This window comes from Rhinatrema bivittatum, chromosome 6 (genome assembly GCF_901001135.1).
Source record: "Rhinatrema bivittatum chromosome 6, aRhiBiv1.1, whole genome shotgun sequence".
NCBI lineage: Eukaryota > Metazoa > Chordata > Amphibia > Gymnophiona > Rhinatrematidae > Rhinatrema > Rhinatrema bivittatum.
The window spans coordinates 253,757,485-253,774,884 of NC_042620.1; the positions used below are offsets into that span (position 1 = coordinate 253,757,485).

The 17,400-nt window shown below is 41.5% G+C and overlaps 1 protein-coding gene across 2 annotated transcripts in view; it reads right to left on the reverse strand.

Moving 5' to 3' along the window:
* Positions 1-17,400, reverse strand: part of PRR14 (proline rich 14) — a 170,963-nt gene that overhangs the window by 69,597 nt on the left and 83,966 nt on the right. For both annotated transcript variants that reach the window (XM_029606821.1, XM_029606822.1), the window contains exon 4: positions 5,499-5,539. In XM_029606821.1, the coding sequence (XP_029462681.1) occupies positions 5,499-5,539 (41 nt within the window). The remainder of the gene's footprint in view (positions 1-5,498; positions 5,540-17,400) is intronic.

The window sequence follows — 17,400 nt, forward strand, 5'->3', positions numbered from 1 at the left end:
GCCAATCGTCCAGGTAGGGGTAGACGTGGACACCTTCCTTCCTTAGGAATGCTGCTACCACTACGAGACATTTGGTAAAGACTCGTGGGGCAGAAGCCAGACCGAAAGGTAGGACACGGTATTGATAATGGTCGTGGCCTACTAGAAACCGCAGATATTTGCGATGGGATTGTGTGATCGCAATGTGGGTATAAGCGTCCTTGAGGTCGAGAGAGCACAGCCAATCCCCTCTTTGTAGCAGAGGGAGCAGCGCGCCTAGGGTTACCATTTTGAACTTCTCTTTTTGAAGGTATTTGTTGAGGGCTCGAAGGTCCAAAATGGGACGTAGTCCCCCTGATTTCTTTGGTATTAGGAAGTATCTGGAATAGAATCCCTTGCCTCGTTGAGAGGGAGGAACGGGTTCTATAGCATTTGATTGCAGAAGAAGAGATACTTCCTGTTGTAATTGAGCCAAATGGGTGGATAGACTCCACGCTTGAAGAGGCGGGGAGTCTGCCGGAAGAGTTATGAAGTTGAGGTGGTAACCCTGTGCGATAATTGTTAGCACCTACTGATCTGAGGTGATCTGCAACCAAGGTTGTAGAAAATGGTAAAGTCGACCTCCAACAGGAATGTCTGGAAGAGGGGTTTGGCATGTGTTCCCTACAGGGGAGTCAAAGGCCAGCCGCAGGCCCAGGAGGAGGGGCTACAGTAGGCCTTTGTTTCCTAGGCTGACGCGGCTGAGGCCTAGTAGAGGATCGAGCTGGACGAGGCCTGGCCGATGGAGGGTAGTAACGGCGTGGCCGAAAGAACGACTTCTTAGAGTCCTTCTTAAGTGGTTGTTTGGAGGAAACCTCAGACGGAACAGAAGAAAGTTGTTTTAACGTCTCGTGGTGATCTTTTAATTCAGCTACAATTTGCTGAATTTGTTCTCCAAACAAATTGTCCCCTAAGCAGGGTAAATCCGCTAAACGATCCTGGACCTCTGGGCGAAGGTTGGATGACTTTAACCAAGCCCAACGTCTGGCCGAAATGGCAGTGGCTGAAACCTTTGTGGAGGCATCAAAGATGTCATAAGCCATTCTGATCTCGTGCTTCCCTGCTTCAAACCCTTTGTTAAGAAGGGCCTGAAGCTGTGGCTGGTATTGGTCAGGTAATGTGTCAGCAAAATCTTGCATCTGTTTAAGGATGGCTCTGTTATATTGCGTCATGTAGAGTTGATATGAGGCTATGCGAGAAATCAGCATAGCTCCATGGTACACTTTCCGACCCACACTGTCCAGGAATTTATTGTCCTTGACCGGCGGAGTGGAGGAGTGTGGCTTTAGACGCTTGGCCTTTCTTTGTGCGGACTCAACCACAACAGAGCGATGATCCAGTTGAGGCTTTTGAAAGCCTGGTGCTGACTGGACGAGGTATGTGGAGTCAGCCTTCTTGTTAACTGGTGATACAGATGAAGGAGATTCCCAGTTTTTCTTTAAGAGATCGAGAAACACCTGGTGAATGGGGATGGAAGCGATGATTTTTGGAGCGTCCAAAAATTGAAGCAGTTCCATCATCTGGTGTCTGTCATCGGTCTCAGATTGCAGCTGAAAAGGTACAATTTCGGACATCTCCTTTACAAAATTAATAAAGGAGAGATCCTCTGGAGGAGATCTTTTTCTACTCTCTGTAGGAGAAGGCGGTGATGGTAAATCTGTGTCAGAAGATGTATCATCACCCCAGGTATCATAGGGATCACTTGGGGGTTGAAGCCCCGATGGACCTGGTTGAGGATCCGAAGGCATCGAAGGAAACCTTGGAGGAACCGGTGGTACAATCAGTACTGGGAACGGCATCGAGGGTTTCGGTGCTGCCGATGGAGTCGGTGCCGGTCTTGGAACCGATGGAGCCAAAGGATAAATCGGTGGAGATATACGAGAAGGCACCGATGGGACCACCCCGGAAGGGGGAATCAGGAACGGTGTTTCTCCCGCCGATGAAAATCCAGTCGGAGACGATGGCGCTGTCGGTGCTACTGGAATCATTGATGGAAGGGCATGTACAAGTGCCTCCATACGTTGTAGTAGCGGTGCCAGCGCTTCCACCAAAGGTTCGGTGGTCGGTTCCTTCCTCGGTGGCGGAGTCGGTGCCGGGGTCGATGCCGGTGGCGGTGCCGGAATCGGTGCCGGAGACGGTGCCAATGGAGGTTGGAATCTTTGCATCGCTTTCTCGATGGCCTCCTGGACCAGCCGGTCCAGTTCAGCCCGGAGACCAGGGGTAACAATACCCGGCTCGACGGGAGAGGGAGGCTGAGGCAGAGCCGGAGGGACCACCGTAACCGGTGGGATCACGGCTCCCACACCCCGAGAGGGTGAGGGTTTCCTCGATGCCTGCGAACGAGACGTGGACGGTGCCAAGTCTGATCGAGGCCTCTTAGTCGGTGGTTCGGCCTGTTCAGAGGTCGATGACTGTGGATCCTCGACAGGCCGAGACTTGTGCCGTCGATGGCGATGCTTGTCCTTCCGGTCTCCTCGCCCATCCGGGGAGGGGACAGGAGTCGATGGCCGAGAAGTCATCGATGGTGGACGGTCACCGGAGGGTTGACGATGGTGGTGCAATTTCGACGGTGCCGGTTCCAATGACGTCGATGCTATCGATGGCGTTGGGGTGGGTGCATGGAAGAGGAGCCCCATCTTCTCCATCCTGGCCTTGCGACCCTTAGGTGTCATTAGGGCACATTTGGTGCAAGTCAGGACATCATGCTCACTACCCAAACACAAAACACAAACCCTATGGGGGTCTGTGATTGACATAGTCCGGGTACAATCCGGACATCGACGGAACCCCGTCGCCATGGCTTAAGGCCAAATTTAGTCGCGGGCTCGGTAAGTGCCAACAGGCCTCGAGGGCCAAATTCGACGGTAGTCGAGGAAAAAAGGCAAAAAACTTACCGGTTTCCGCGAAGGTGACAAAAATTTGTCGAAGGGAGACCCCTGAGGGGCAAATTTTCTTCGGAAAGAAAAGTACCGAATTCCTGTCAGGAACGTGGTAAGGGAGCTCCTTTCACCGCGTGGCAACTGCTGCGCGGAAAAAAGAAGACTGAAGGGAGACCCCTGCTGGCTGCAGCGTCAGTGCCTTGCTGGGCATGCCCAGTAGGGGCCAGTCAAAGTTCTGTTTAAACTTTGACAGAAGTTTTCCGTGGTGGGCTCCATCCTCGATGTCACCCATTTGTGAGGACAACCATCCTGCTTGTCCTGTGAGAATGAAGCCACCGCCAAGAGTGAAGAAATCGCCCAATATTTCCTCGCAAAAATCACCAACATCCTCCGCAGATTTCAACACCCATCTCCCTCAATTCCCCCTTCCCCCCCCTTCAACCTTCTGCCACCTCACCCACCCTCCAAACCCTCGACCTGACTTCCTCTAAAGAAGTGGAATCTATCCTCAAAAAACTCAAACCAGCATCACACCCCTCGGACACCATTCCCACTAAATCTCTCCTCTCCATCCCAAATACTATTTCCAAACCCATCGCAGACATCATAAACTCCTCCCTCTCTTCTGGCTCTGTCCCAGATGTGCTCAAGCAAGCAATTGTTAAGCCCCTCTTAAAAAACCCAACACTAGACCCTAAAGACCCCGCCAACTTCCGCCCTATCTCTAACCTGCCCTTCCTCTCCAAAATTATGGAAAAGATTGTAAACATCCAACTCTCAGAATATCTGGAAAGTAATAATATTCTTCATCCAGCCCAATTCGGCTTCCGTAAATACCTCAACACAGAAACCCTCCTGCTCTCCCTCACAGACCACTTGCTCATAGGCATGGACCAAGGCAGCTGCTACCTCCTCGCCCTCCTCGACATCTCAGCGTCCTTCGACACCATCAACCACAACCACCTCATCAATCGCTTAACCGAAATAGGTATCTCCGGCCTAGACCTGCTATGGTTCAAATCCTATCTATCTAACAGAAAGTTCTCCGTCAAGATAGGAAACGCCAACTCCACACTCTACCCCTTGTCTCAAGGTGTCCCCCAAGGTTCCTCTCTCTCCTCTACCCTTTTCAATATCTATCTCACTCCTCTATGTCATCTCCTCACAGACCTTGGCCTCAAATTCTACCTCTATGCAGATGACGTGCAAATCATCATTCCCATTCACAACTCTCTCTCAGATGCCCTTGCCTTCTGGAACACATGTCTTGCTAACATAAATGACTTCCTCTCCAACATCCACCTTGCACTAAACTCCTCTAAAACGGAGCTGCTCCTCATCTCTCCTCACCTCCCTCCCAAACCCCTGATCTCCAACGACCCAGCTTTCAGCACCATAATGCCCCACACTACTGTAAGAGACCTTGGAGTAATCCTAGATCAACAACTCAATCTAAAAAAACAGATCAACACCATCCTCAAAGAAGGTTTCTTCAAGCTCAATATCCTGAAGAAACTCAGACCCCTCCTCCACTATCATGATTTCCGTACCGTCATCCAAGCTACCCTTTCATCAAAGCTCGACTACTGTAACGCCCTCCTCCTTGGTCTACCCTCCTCCACTACCAAACCCTTACAAATGTTCCAAAATGCTATCACTAGGGTCATTACCAACTCACGGAAAGCTGATCACATCACTCCTATACTCAAAGAACTCCACTGGCTCCCCATCGCATCCCGAATTCTCTTTAAAATCTTAACCATAGTACACAAATCCATCCACACATACAACTCTAACTGGCTAAATGAACCCTTTTGTCCCATACGCACTGAACGACCCACCCGAACTGTCAATAAAGGCACCCTCTCCATTCCCCCCTTAAAAAAAGCCCACCTCACCTCTACTAGGGATCGCGCCCTATCCATTGCAGGCCCTAAACAATGGAACGCCCTCCCCACCACACTCAGGCTGGAGCCATGTTACTCCAAGTTCAGAAAAAAACTTAAAATATGGCTCTTCCGACAAGCCTACCCTGACTAACCTTCACCTCCTCCCCCCCTCTACCCCCCCCCTACCCTACTAATTTCTCCTCCCCCCTCCCCAACCCCTGCCCTCTTGAACCCTCCCTTATACTTTTCCTGTAAGTAACCCGCTTAAATTTGTATATTTTCCTGTAAATAGCTCGTTACAGTTTTAATGCTTTAATTTCTATGCCCCCTGCTCTTTGTATAATCCTCCTTGTTTTCCCCTCCCTGTTGATTGTAATTTCTGCCTTTAGTTACAATGTGAACCGGTATGATGTATGCATACTAATACCGGTATATAAAAGTTTCAAATAAATAAATAAATAAATAAATAATATATTTTTAGTGTATTTAGTTTTTTGTTTTTTTTATTGATACATGTTCCACTCATCTATTCATGCATATTACAATAAATTGTCCTTTGGTTTACTTTAATCTTTTATTACTAATTGTTCTCACCACCACACACAGCACCCAAGCTTAAGGAATTTTATCCCAGGTAGAAATGGGGAATGGCGGAATTTGGGCAAATTTCAAAGTTTAACAAAAAAAAGAGGAATTCTCCTCATGTACCTACCCACTAGATGATTTTTCAGCGGCCTTCAGATAAGTCGAATCCTGCCAACAAGAACCACAGGACACAATTATTGAGGAGGAGAAGGAAGGGATGTAGATAAGGCAAAAATAGAAACAAAAAAAGCAAAGAGGGTTCGTATTCAGTGCCATTTAGCTGAATAACTTGTCAGTTATTCGGCTAAATGGCAACTTTTGAATATTTTGGGCACTTATCCGGCTAAACTTTAGGCTGATCTCTCATTATCTGGCTAAAATTTAGCCAGAAAACATAGGGGCGTTCGGGGGCATTTCTGGACAGAGTAGGTTAGCCAGATAAGTTATCCTGCTAATTTTGATACTCACAGTTAGCTCAATAACATATCCAGCTAACTCTGGTCATGCTGTAGAGCAGTCCTAAAGTTAGCCAGATAAACGTATTTAGCTATCTAACCCCTGGATTCATCATTCCAGCTGAGCTGCACACTTCCGCCCCTGTAGCGTCAATGAAATAGATGGAGCTATTTCTGGCACTACTGCAGGCGATAATGTGCGATACACTAACACCCGCAGCGCTACAACCCCCTACTTTTCCTAAACCCCACCCAAACTCCTCCCCTTTCCCTAATTTGAATGTTGACATCGCAATGCGGTAGTAGTTATTCCGTGTGTTAGGGTGTTATTGCATGCAATAACTCCCTAACACACATGATAACGGCTCATTGCAATTTGATGAATGACCCTGTAAGATAGCTGGCTATATTCAATGATGCAGCTATAGCACTAACTATCCCTCCAAAATTAGCCAGAAATGTTTATCCAACTTACTTTGCAATCCAGCAAGCGACTGAATATGGACCTTAGGATGCTTATTTGTAACAGGTGTTTTCTAAAGAGAGTAGTTCACCAGTCACACACGTGGGTGATGTCATTCTAACAGTACCAATATGGACATTTTTTCAGTTCCTTCCAGCAATTTCTTATTGATCTCTCTGGCCATCTGTAATACTTCCTGCGCTCCTATGACCATACAGTGTACCTCAGTTCTGTAATTAAGCGAATAAACCCAACTCCAGAAAAAGGGGGAAGACAGTTTGTGTAACTAGACCTCTGTCTTCAACTAATACCTATTACAGGTAAGCAATGTGACTTTCTCTGAACCCCTCCCCCCCAAAAAAAAAGTTTGCCATAGTCCCACATAAAGGACTTCCTAGCTAAGAGTTGTCTTCAACAAAATAAAGGAAATGATACTGCCAACAGGCACCAGAACTGTTTTTAGCAGGTTAGATGCCCTCACTTTTTTTTTGTTTTGTTTAACAGGAAGTCAACCCTAAAGAAAAGAATGGGTCCCAGTACAGCAGGAGTAGTGTTCTACTCCTAAAAAAGCACCTGAAGAATAGAGTGCTCAAATCTGCTGTCACAGCAAGAGTCGGTATCTAAACAATGATGGGATGCGAATGCGTGGACTGAACTCCCAATGTCACAGTTCTGCAAATTCTCCATGGACAGGAAGACAAAAAGCAGCCACACAATGGAATGACGTCAGATAGTGCCAGCTGGACATGCTCTCTCAGAAAAGAAAACCTTTCTAAATATGTGCAGGAGTTTCGTGCACTGGCCCCATGAGAGTCTCCTCAGTCTTTTTTCTTCCGCTGCCATGGCATGATGTGCATCATCTCTATCTACACTGGTTTAAGTTTTTGTGCTTACTTTCAATTTCCTCAGTGTTTCCTTTTGTTCTATATTTTTATGGCAAGTCTCCTATTATATTAAAAAATAAAAATTTATTTTGGTTCGTTAGATATGTCAGGGAAAGCTCTGTTTAAATTATGTAAAAACTGTAGCCATAAAATGGCTATAACTAACCTGCAGAAAATCTGCCTTGAGATTCCTGGGACCTTCATATGACAACATCAAATTGTACAGCTTGTGCTAAAATGTCATCAAGAACAAAAGGAAGCAAATTATTTTCTCAGGCCTCCTCCCCAGAAGTGGTAAAAGCCTCAACCTCAAGGAGACTAAAGCCTAAAAAGAATAGGACCGAGTTGCTCAGGTACCGAAGCAAAATGTCTTCCTCTCACTCCCATAGAGAGAAAAAGAAGTCTTCTTTGATATATTGGTCTTCTCATACAAGACATTCATGCAAACTTTTTCCGACACTGAAATCATTAGTGCCACCCTCCTTGACTTCAATGGTGCCAAGAACCGATTTTTATCAGGATCAATTATTTCCAGTTCTAGTGCCTAAATCAGGTTCCTCTTCAAATTTATACCTGATAAAGACAGAACAGTGTTTGCGCAAAACATGTGGAATGACTTCATAGCAACATAGTACATGATGGCAGATAAAGACCCAATGGTTCATCCAGTCTGCCCAACTAGCTGTTTAGGGTAGTATCTCCTACTCGATGCAGGACACCCTACTCAGAAATGTTATACCTAAACATAACAAAGGTTACCCTTTTTCTTCATTTCTATCCTCTAGCCATTAGAGAACCTCTGTGTTTATTCCATATCTTTTGAATTCCATTACTGTTCTTGTCTTCACCTCCTCTTCTGAAAGGGAGAACAGTAATGCATCTGTCACCTTTTCTGTAAAGAAATATTTCATGACATTGCTCCTGAGTATACCCCCTTGGAGTTTCAGTTCATGACCTCTGCTTCTACAACTTCCTTTCCATAGGAAAAGGTTTAATACTTGCATTATCATTTATACCTTTAAGGTATTTAAAAGTTTGTATCATATCATCCCTGTCTGTCCTCCGCTCCTGAATATGCATATTTAGGTCTTCCAGTCTCATTTCATAAGTCTTCTGGTGCAGATCCCTCTCTGGACAGCTCCCATCATCTCTCTATCTTTTTGAGACAAAGTAGAACTAAACACAGAATTCCAGTTGAGGCCTCATCCAAGACCTGTACAGGGGCATTACTATATTTTTCTTCTTGCTGGGTATGTTATCCTATGCTAGTGCTAGTACATACGGTTCTAAAGTACCTACAAAGATTTGAAATACTGCTCTGTCTGTTCCTCCAGTTACCAGAATAATTGACCTCAATACAAAGTCAAGGATTACCCAAGTCATAGTAAAGTACAAATGTCCCATGATTCAGTAGCAGTGGAATCGGCACTATGAATTGCTAAGAAGTCCGATCTATTCTAATGCTCCTCCTTGAAAAAAATGTAGACTTTTAGATACCATGGGAAAGAAATTTATCAAGCAGCCATGCTTTAAAGCAGAATTTCAGCTCATCAATTTCAGATTGTGCAGTATTTATAATATATCATACTATTTCACATCACCTGAACTACAAGAACAATACCAGTCATACTTGTCAGAAGCAGATGAGTACTCCAAAACATCTGAAAATCTAATTTGATAACTGACGCACCATGCTCAAGACTTCAGAACTATCATCCAAGCAGTCATCTTCTCAAAATTAGACTATTGCAATTCCCTATTGCTAGGTCTGCCCTCATCCTATTCCAAACCATTACAGATGGTTCAAAATTCAGCAGCCCGACTACTAACAGGCGCAAAAAAGAGAGACCACATAACTCCCATCCTGAAAGAGCTACATTGGCTACCCGTATACTTCCGTATCATGTATAAAGCCATGTGTGTCATCTTCAAAACTATACATCAACGCATCTCCCTCGATCTTCAAATCCCCCTCCAAGCATACAATTCGACAAGACCTACCAGAGAAGTTTACAGAGGCGCCCTCCAAGTTCCTCCCACGAAAACGACCAGACACATTACCCTCAGAGATCGGGCCACCTCCACAGCTGGCCCTTCTCTATGGAATTCCATTCCTACAGATCTCAGACTAGAACCATGCCTCCTAACTTTTAGGAAAGGACTTAAGACTTGGTTATTCAAGCAAGCTTTCCCAGACACAATCTAATGACACAATCCAAGGACTCAATCCAAGGACTCCCCAAAACATTCAACCATTAACAATACCATTTGTACATAGTATTTAATTAATTTAATTTGTATTTTGTCTAACCAGTTATTCTTTCCTATCTCTTCCTTCATCTCCAAGTTCTGTGACCCTTGTTAATTGTAACTGTTTCCTTCGATCACCACAGTTTTAGTTTGATGTATTTAATGCACCCCGTTTCATGTAAACCAGCAAGATATGTCCTCATGATTGCCGGTATATAAAAACCTTAAATAAATAAATAAATAAATAAATAAATATATCCACCAGAAGATGGGCATGACTCAAGACATCAGGCCTTAGGGAACATGTCTACAATAAGTCAGCAGATGCTCCATCTAAGGGAGATCATCTATTTAGAGACAAAGTAAAGAAACAGTCAACATAATGGAGCTATTTTCAAACGCTCCAGACACTGACAACAGCTATATCTGATCCAACAGCATCACAAAAGAGATATAAACCCTACAGAAGCCAATACTACTCCTATAGATGTTACACGCCTTATTACTTGAAACATTCCCAGTCTTAGCAACAGCTGCAACTAGCACCAACCAGACAATGCACTAGACAGGCTTCAGACCAAGATGATCTACCAGTTTTCACAAAAATAAACACAGGGTCTTTGATGACAGTTGCCTTCCAATTGTGGAAAGATTTCAATTCTTTTATCATCAGTGGACCCTTATCACCGAAAATGGGTTATCATCCAAACAAGGCTGCAGACTTGACTTTCAAAATCTTCCAACAAGTACCAACTTTATTTGGAACCAACTATACATGAAAAGATAGGAAATATCATCTCTCCTCTCTTCTCATGCAAAAGAACAGATTCCATCAGCAAACTACTCCCCTCCCCCCCCAAAAGGATTCTACTCAAGATACTTCCTCAAGTCTAGGATTGGATGAAGGCCTGCCTCTCTTTTTGGAAATGAGGGAGTTAAATTCCTAAAATATGAGAAATTTCATGAATTCTCTAATGACCAACCTTCCTCTTCTAGATCATGACTGGTTGACCACTTTGTATCCTATCCACACTTTTCCATTCATTAAGATCACAGGAAATCTCAGATTTATATAGAAAATGATCATTATCAGTACAAAGTCGTACTCTCATGTGTTTCAGCAGCCCAAGAGTTTTCACAAAAGGTCTAACGATAGTAGCAACTCATCTGAAAAAAACCCCAAGATATTAGCTTCTCCATACTTAAAAGACTGGCTAATATTAAGAAGATCCTTTGAAGAAGCCAGAACTTACACATTATTAACTGTCCATGCTCTTCTGTTACTGAGATTTGCCCTCAATTACAATAAATCTCTTTATTACCTTCTTGCTGACTGGAATTTATAGGAGCAATACTAAATACTCAATTGACAAGACTTTCTTACCTGCTCAAAAAATGTCCAACCTGTTATCATTGATGAATTCATTTTGCAATCAGACTTCAGTTTTTGCATGGAATTTCTTAGTCACATAGCAGCAACACTACAGGTAACCTTGTCTGCATGGCTCCACATGAGGAGACCACAATGATACCTCAAATGTCAGTGAAACCAGTGTTCCAATCAATCATTCATAGAATGCAATTACTCTCCCACTTTGCAACTCTCTGGTCTGATGGAATCAACCATTCAATCTTCTTAAGAGTCAAAGTTTCCATTCTCCCCCAAGTCAAGTGACATGAATGATGGATGCATCCACTCAAGCATAGGGAGCCCTTTCGGCCCACCCTTGCTCTCAAGAAAAATGGAAAACCAAAAGCAATTTTCACATAAACAAATTAGAAAAAGCTATTTTCAAGGCACACCTAGCTTTCAAACCATTCATAAAAGGAAAGGTTCTCCACATTCAGAAAGACAACCCTCTAGTAATGTACTACATAAACAAGGGGAATGAATTCTCAAGCATTGTGTCAGGAAGCCTTAAAAAATTAAGACAAATACAGACTTGGGCAATAAAAAGGAAGATAAAACTCTCTGCTATTCATTATAGAGAAAGTTCAATATTGTGACAAATTCCCTGAGTTGTTTGCAACCTCATAACGCCAAAGCAACACTTCAAAGCTTTTTTCAAATGGAGGGAGTTCAAGTGGATTTCTTTGCAGCTCCCTTCAACCACAAGCTTCCAAGCTACTGCTCCAAGAGGCTGGATCCCAATGCCCTTAGCTTCGGAGACCTTGACAATTTTGTGGTCAAAAGGCCTAATATATGCATTTCCACTAATACCCCTAATTGCAAAAAATGATTCTGACCCAGTATACAGACCCAGTATGGCATTTTCTTATGTTCTTATAAATGGGTTATGGGCCAATGCAAAAGAAAGCCAGCACAGAAATATATCTCACAGCAGGAGCAGAGCAAGATAAGCTCCCAAACAAGAAAACACACACAGTAAGAGAAGCCAGGAAAAGAAGCTATAGAAAGAAACCCATAAAAAAATATTTGGGGGAAAGTAACTAAAATGTCAGAAAATGCTATAAATTATATTGAAATGCTGAATTTCAGTAATTATCCATCATGGAAATTTAAGATAATTCTTCTAAAAACTAAAGGACTTGGGATAGTCAGAGAATCTGATCAACCTGCTATAACTACACAGGAAGTAGAAAAATGCCTGGAATAAATGATCAGACTGCTATGACCATAGCTGTCCAGACATTAACACTTTACAAACTATTAGGCAGAATATGGCTAAAGGCATCTGGCAATGTTTGATACAGACAAACAGAGGATGTATCCTTGGAAAGAAAGTGACCCTTAAGTGCGAGATTTAGTCTGTCAAGAAGGAGAAAAGAATAGTCTGCTGCTACAGCTATTCCACAGTTCATATACTAGTGCCACCTAATCAGTGCACTCCATTTCTGACCCTGTATATTATTTGTTATAGTTACAAAGTTTATCTTCTGCTTCTGGCTTCTTCATCTCCCTAGTTTCCTTGCCCCTGTTTTATTGTAACTTTGCCTTTTCTTCTATGTTAATGTTATTTATTTATTTATTTAGCATTTTTTATATACCGAGGTATAGCAGAGTTGCCTTCACTCCGGTTTACATACAAAAACATGTTACATTGAACGATGTATGAAGTTTACAATTTATAACCCCTTGTTCCATTTAAACCGATATATGATCTGTATTATGAATGTCGGTATAAAAAAAAAGAACTAAATAAATAAATATGTACAGTATATGGGAATAATTAGCCAAACAACTTCAAACCCTAGGAGGTCCAAATGAAAAAGCAGAAGTTGCATCACCAGCAATTCAAGGCCACCTTTAAGCATACTATGGAGGGGCTAGAAGTTTTGATGTGAGCATAATGCCCGAGTTGACTTCAGAAAAAGTCTGTCATGCTTATGTTTATTACAATTTGATATACCATATAATTATTAAAGAAAACCAATGTTTACAACAGAAAACACATAGTTCCACAACACATGAAATAGCACATAAAACATCACTTAAATCACAATAAAAACCAGGAACAGTTAAAATTAGAAATGAAATACCATCATCCCAATCACTAAAATAAAAAAATTAATAAGAATAAAGTAGTTACAACTACAACTTCAGGGGTGATGAGTCAGACGAACTGAACAAAATCACTGTGAACTTGGAAGATGTAGTAGGCCAGATTGACAAAGTAAAGAGTAGCAAATCGCCTGGACCAGATGGTATGCATCCTAGGGTACTGAAGGAACTCAATGAAATTTCTGATCTTTTAGTTAAAATTTGTAACCTATCATTAAAATAATGCATTCTACCTTAAAACTGGAGGGTGGCCAATTAACCCCAATATTTAAAAAAGGCTCCAGGGGTGATCCAGGTAACTACAGACCAGTGAGCCCGACTTTAGTGCCGGGAAAAATAGTGGAAACTATTCTCAAGATCAAAATCGTAGAGCATATAGAAAGACATGGTTTAATGGAACACTCTACATGTTATTATCATTGTTATTTATTTATTGTATTCTATACCACTTTATATAATGTTATTTCTTGCATCTATTTAATTTTTTGCACCTTTTGCGCTTTGCCTTGTTAAGCTCCTGTTATTGTTACTCCCCCCTCCCTGTATTTCCCTTAGTTCTTTATAAACCGATATGATGTACCTAAGAATGTCAGCATATAAAAGTTGTCACATAAATAAATAAACCCAGTCAACTTGGATTTACCCAAGGGAAGTCTTGCCTAACAAATCTGCTTCATTTTTTTGAAGGGGTTAATAAACATGTGGATAAAGGTGAACCAGTAGATGTAGTGTATTTGGATTTTCTGAAGGCGTTTGACAAAGTCCCTCATGAGAGGCTTCTAAGTAAACTAAAAAGTCATGGGATAGGAGGCGATGTCCTTTCGTGGATTACAAACTGGTTAAACAACAGGAAACAGAGAGTAGATTAAATGGTCAATTTTCTCAGTGGAAAAGGGTAAACAGTGGAGTGCCTCAGAGATCTGTACTTGGACCGGTGCTTTTCAATATATATATAAATGATCTGGAAAAGAATACGACGAGTGAGGTTATCAAATTTGCAGACGATACAAAATTATTCAGAGTAGTTAAATCACAAGCAGATTGTGATACATTACAGGAGGACCTTGCAAGACTGGAAGATTGGGCATCCAAATGGCAAATGAAATTTAATGTGGACAAGTGCAAGGTGTTGCATATAGGGAAAAATAACCCTTGCTGTAGTTACACGATGTTAGGTTCCATATTAGGAGCTACCACCCAGGAAAAAGATCTAGGCATCATAGTGGATAATACTTTAAAATCGTTGGCTTAGTGTGCTCAGGCAGTCAAAAAAGCAAACAGAATGTTAGGAATTATTAGGAAGGGAATGGTTAATAAAACGGAAAATATCATAATGCCTCTATATTGCTCCATGGTGAGACCGCACCTCGACTACTGCATACAATTCTGGTCGCCGCATCTCAAAAAAGATATAGTTGCAATGGAGAAGGTACAGAGAAGGGCAACCAAAATGATAAAGGGGATGGAACAGCTCCCCTATGAGGAAAGGCTGAAGAGGTTAGGGCTGTTCAGCTTGGAGAAGAGACGGCGACGGCTGAGGGGGGACATGATAGAGGTCTTTAAGATCATGAGAGGTCTTGAACGAGTAGATGTGAATCGGTTATTTACACTTTCGAATAATAGAAGGACTAGGGGGCATTCCATGAAGTTAGCAAGTAACACATTTAAGACTAATCGGAGAAAATTATTTTTCACTCAACGCACAATAAAGCTCCGGAATTTGTTGCCAGAGGATGTGGTTAGTGCAGTTAGTGTAGCTGGGTTCAAAAAAGGTTTGGATAAGTTCTTGGAGGAGAAGTCCATTAACGACTATTAATCAAGTTTAGTTAGGGAATAGCCACTGCTATTAATTGCATCAGTAGCATGGGATCTGATTAGTGTTTGGGTAATTGCCAGGTTCTTGTGGCCTGGTTTGGCCTCTGTTGGAAACAGGATGCTGGGCTTGATGGACCCTTGGTCTGACCCAGCATGGCAATTTTATGTTCTTAACTCACTTCAATTATTAAAGACTTTAGAAAATAATCAGCCCTTTAACTTCTTCTAAATTTTAAATACTCCCTCTCTAATCTAATGGCAGACAGAAAAGACTTCTACATTAGAGGATGTTGGTAACTGAAAGCAGATTGTCAAGTAGACTCAAGATAAATCTCAGCAGAAGGAAATCTAAGCAAGTCCTGCTGAGATGAATGCAATAACCTTGAAGGACAGTAAAACATTAAAAGATTAGATAGCTAGATTGGTGCCTTTATACAAAACCCTAAAAATTAAGCACAGAATTTAAAAACAAATACAATGGATAATGGGTAACCAATGCAGCTCCTCCAACAATGGGGTTACATGGTTATGCTTCTGTTAATCACGTCTACACGAAGATCCCCACCAGAAAAGGGATTCTCCAGATATTGAATCAGCATATAAAGCAGGTAGAGTTTGGAGACATTTCAAGGAAAAGGACACAAAATAAAATGCCATCTAGGCAAAAAGAATTGGACATTTTACAAGGGATTGCTGTTTTGCACCCAAAGGAAATAAGAATCCTGAAAATGCAAATAGACACATAAGAATTGCCATGCAGGATCAGACAAGGTCAATAGAGCCCTCTGATAGTGGCCAATCCAAATCACAAATACTTGGCAGATTCCATAAAGCGACCACATCACCTCCGTTCTAAAAAATCTGCATTGGTTACCTGTCGCTGAAAGAACAACATACAAAACTCTCACTCTCATCCACAAAGCTCTCCACAACCAAAACATGCACTGGTTCAGGGAACACCTCACCTTTCACAACTCCAACAGGCCAATAAGGCAACAACACAGAGCTACCCTCAACATTCCCTCTCCTAAACAATCTAAACTTGGTTCCACTAAGCATTCTTTGAACAGCCCTCCCGCCCCTGCTAGTCCCCTATCCTCTTCTTACTCTGCCACATTTAAGTATTTAATTTGCTATGTAATTAAACATCCAACATGTAAATAGTTTATTTTATTTATTTAAAAATATTTCTATACCGTCTTTTCAAACTAGTTTGATCAAGACGGTTTACATATTTCGATTATATAGAGCCAGTTAACCAGGAAAAAATAAAAAAAAAATGAAAATAGAAATAAAATAAAATAAAAAACATCAGATTTAAAAATATAGATAAGACATAGAAAGAATAAAAATACAATAAATTGTTATAGTCCCTACTCATAAAATAAATATACTAATTTTTAACAAAAATAGTCAAAGATAGAAAGAAGATAATGAATATAAAATATAACTCATATAAACCATTTTCCTTCAAAATGTATAATCGAATGGTAAATTACTACAAAAAATGTGGCTTAGAACATGAAGTAGTCAATTTTCAAGATGAGCATATGCAATCTTGAATAAATAAGTTTTAACTGCCTTCTTAAATTCGCTATGACTAATAATTTGCCTTAAGGTGTTAGGGAGAGAATTCCACAACAGCGGTCCAGCCACTGAAAAGGCCCTCTCCCTGGTCATATTAAGTCTAGCTATTTTAACTGTAGGAATATCGAGCAAATATTGAGATGTTGATCGAAGGTGTCTCATTGGTTTATACAACCGTAAAGATGTACAAAGCCATGTAGAATCATGGTCATGAATTAATGAATGAATTATAGAGAGAACCTTATATTTTACTCGATATTTAATTGGGAGCCAATGAAGCTTATACAAGATAGGGGAAATATGATGTCTCATAGGTAGTCCTACTAAAAGACGAGCTGCTGAATTCTGTATTTGCTGTAATGGTTTTATCGCAGAGTCTGGAAGACCCAGAAACAAGCTGTTACAGTAATCTAAACCCGAGAACAAAAGAGACTGTAAAACAGTTTGAAAGTCATTTTTGAAGAGTAGTTATTTTTGTGAGTATATGTACTCCTCCTCCTTCCTCTTCTGCCCATTCTTATTCATCTAATCAACCATGTAATTAGAATTCCTTCCTGTAATTAGTTCTATGAGTTCCTGTACATTGCTTTTACCCCTTATGCTTTAAGTGGTCCCCTCCTTATATGTTATATTACACTGCTCGCAGTTTTCCTATATTATGCACATTGTTCCTTGTTTTCTGTAAAGCTCGTTTAGCTACTGTTATGTTTTATGTGAACCGATGAGATGTTCCCAATGTTCACAGGTATATAAAAGCCTACAAATAATAATAACAATAAATTAATTCCTGTTACTGACTACTAGGGATAGCAATAGTTTTAATCTAGCTGGCTAATAATTTTTTATGGACATTTCCTCCAGGAATTTGTCCAAACCTCTTTTAAACCCACTCTTGCTAGTTGCCTTGATCAGGTCTTCTAGCAACAGATTCCACAACTTGATAGGACACTGAGTGAAAAAAAGTACTTTCTACAATCTGTTTTGAATCCACTGGTTGTTAGTTTCATGGAATGCCCCCCCTGTTTTAGTATTATTTGAGAGGGTAAATAACG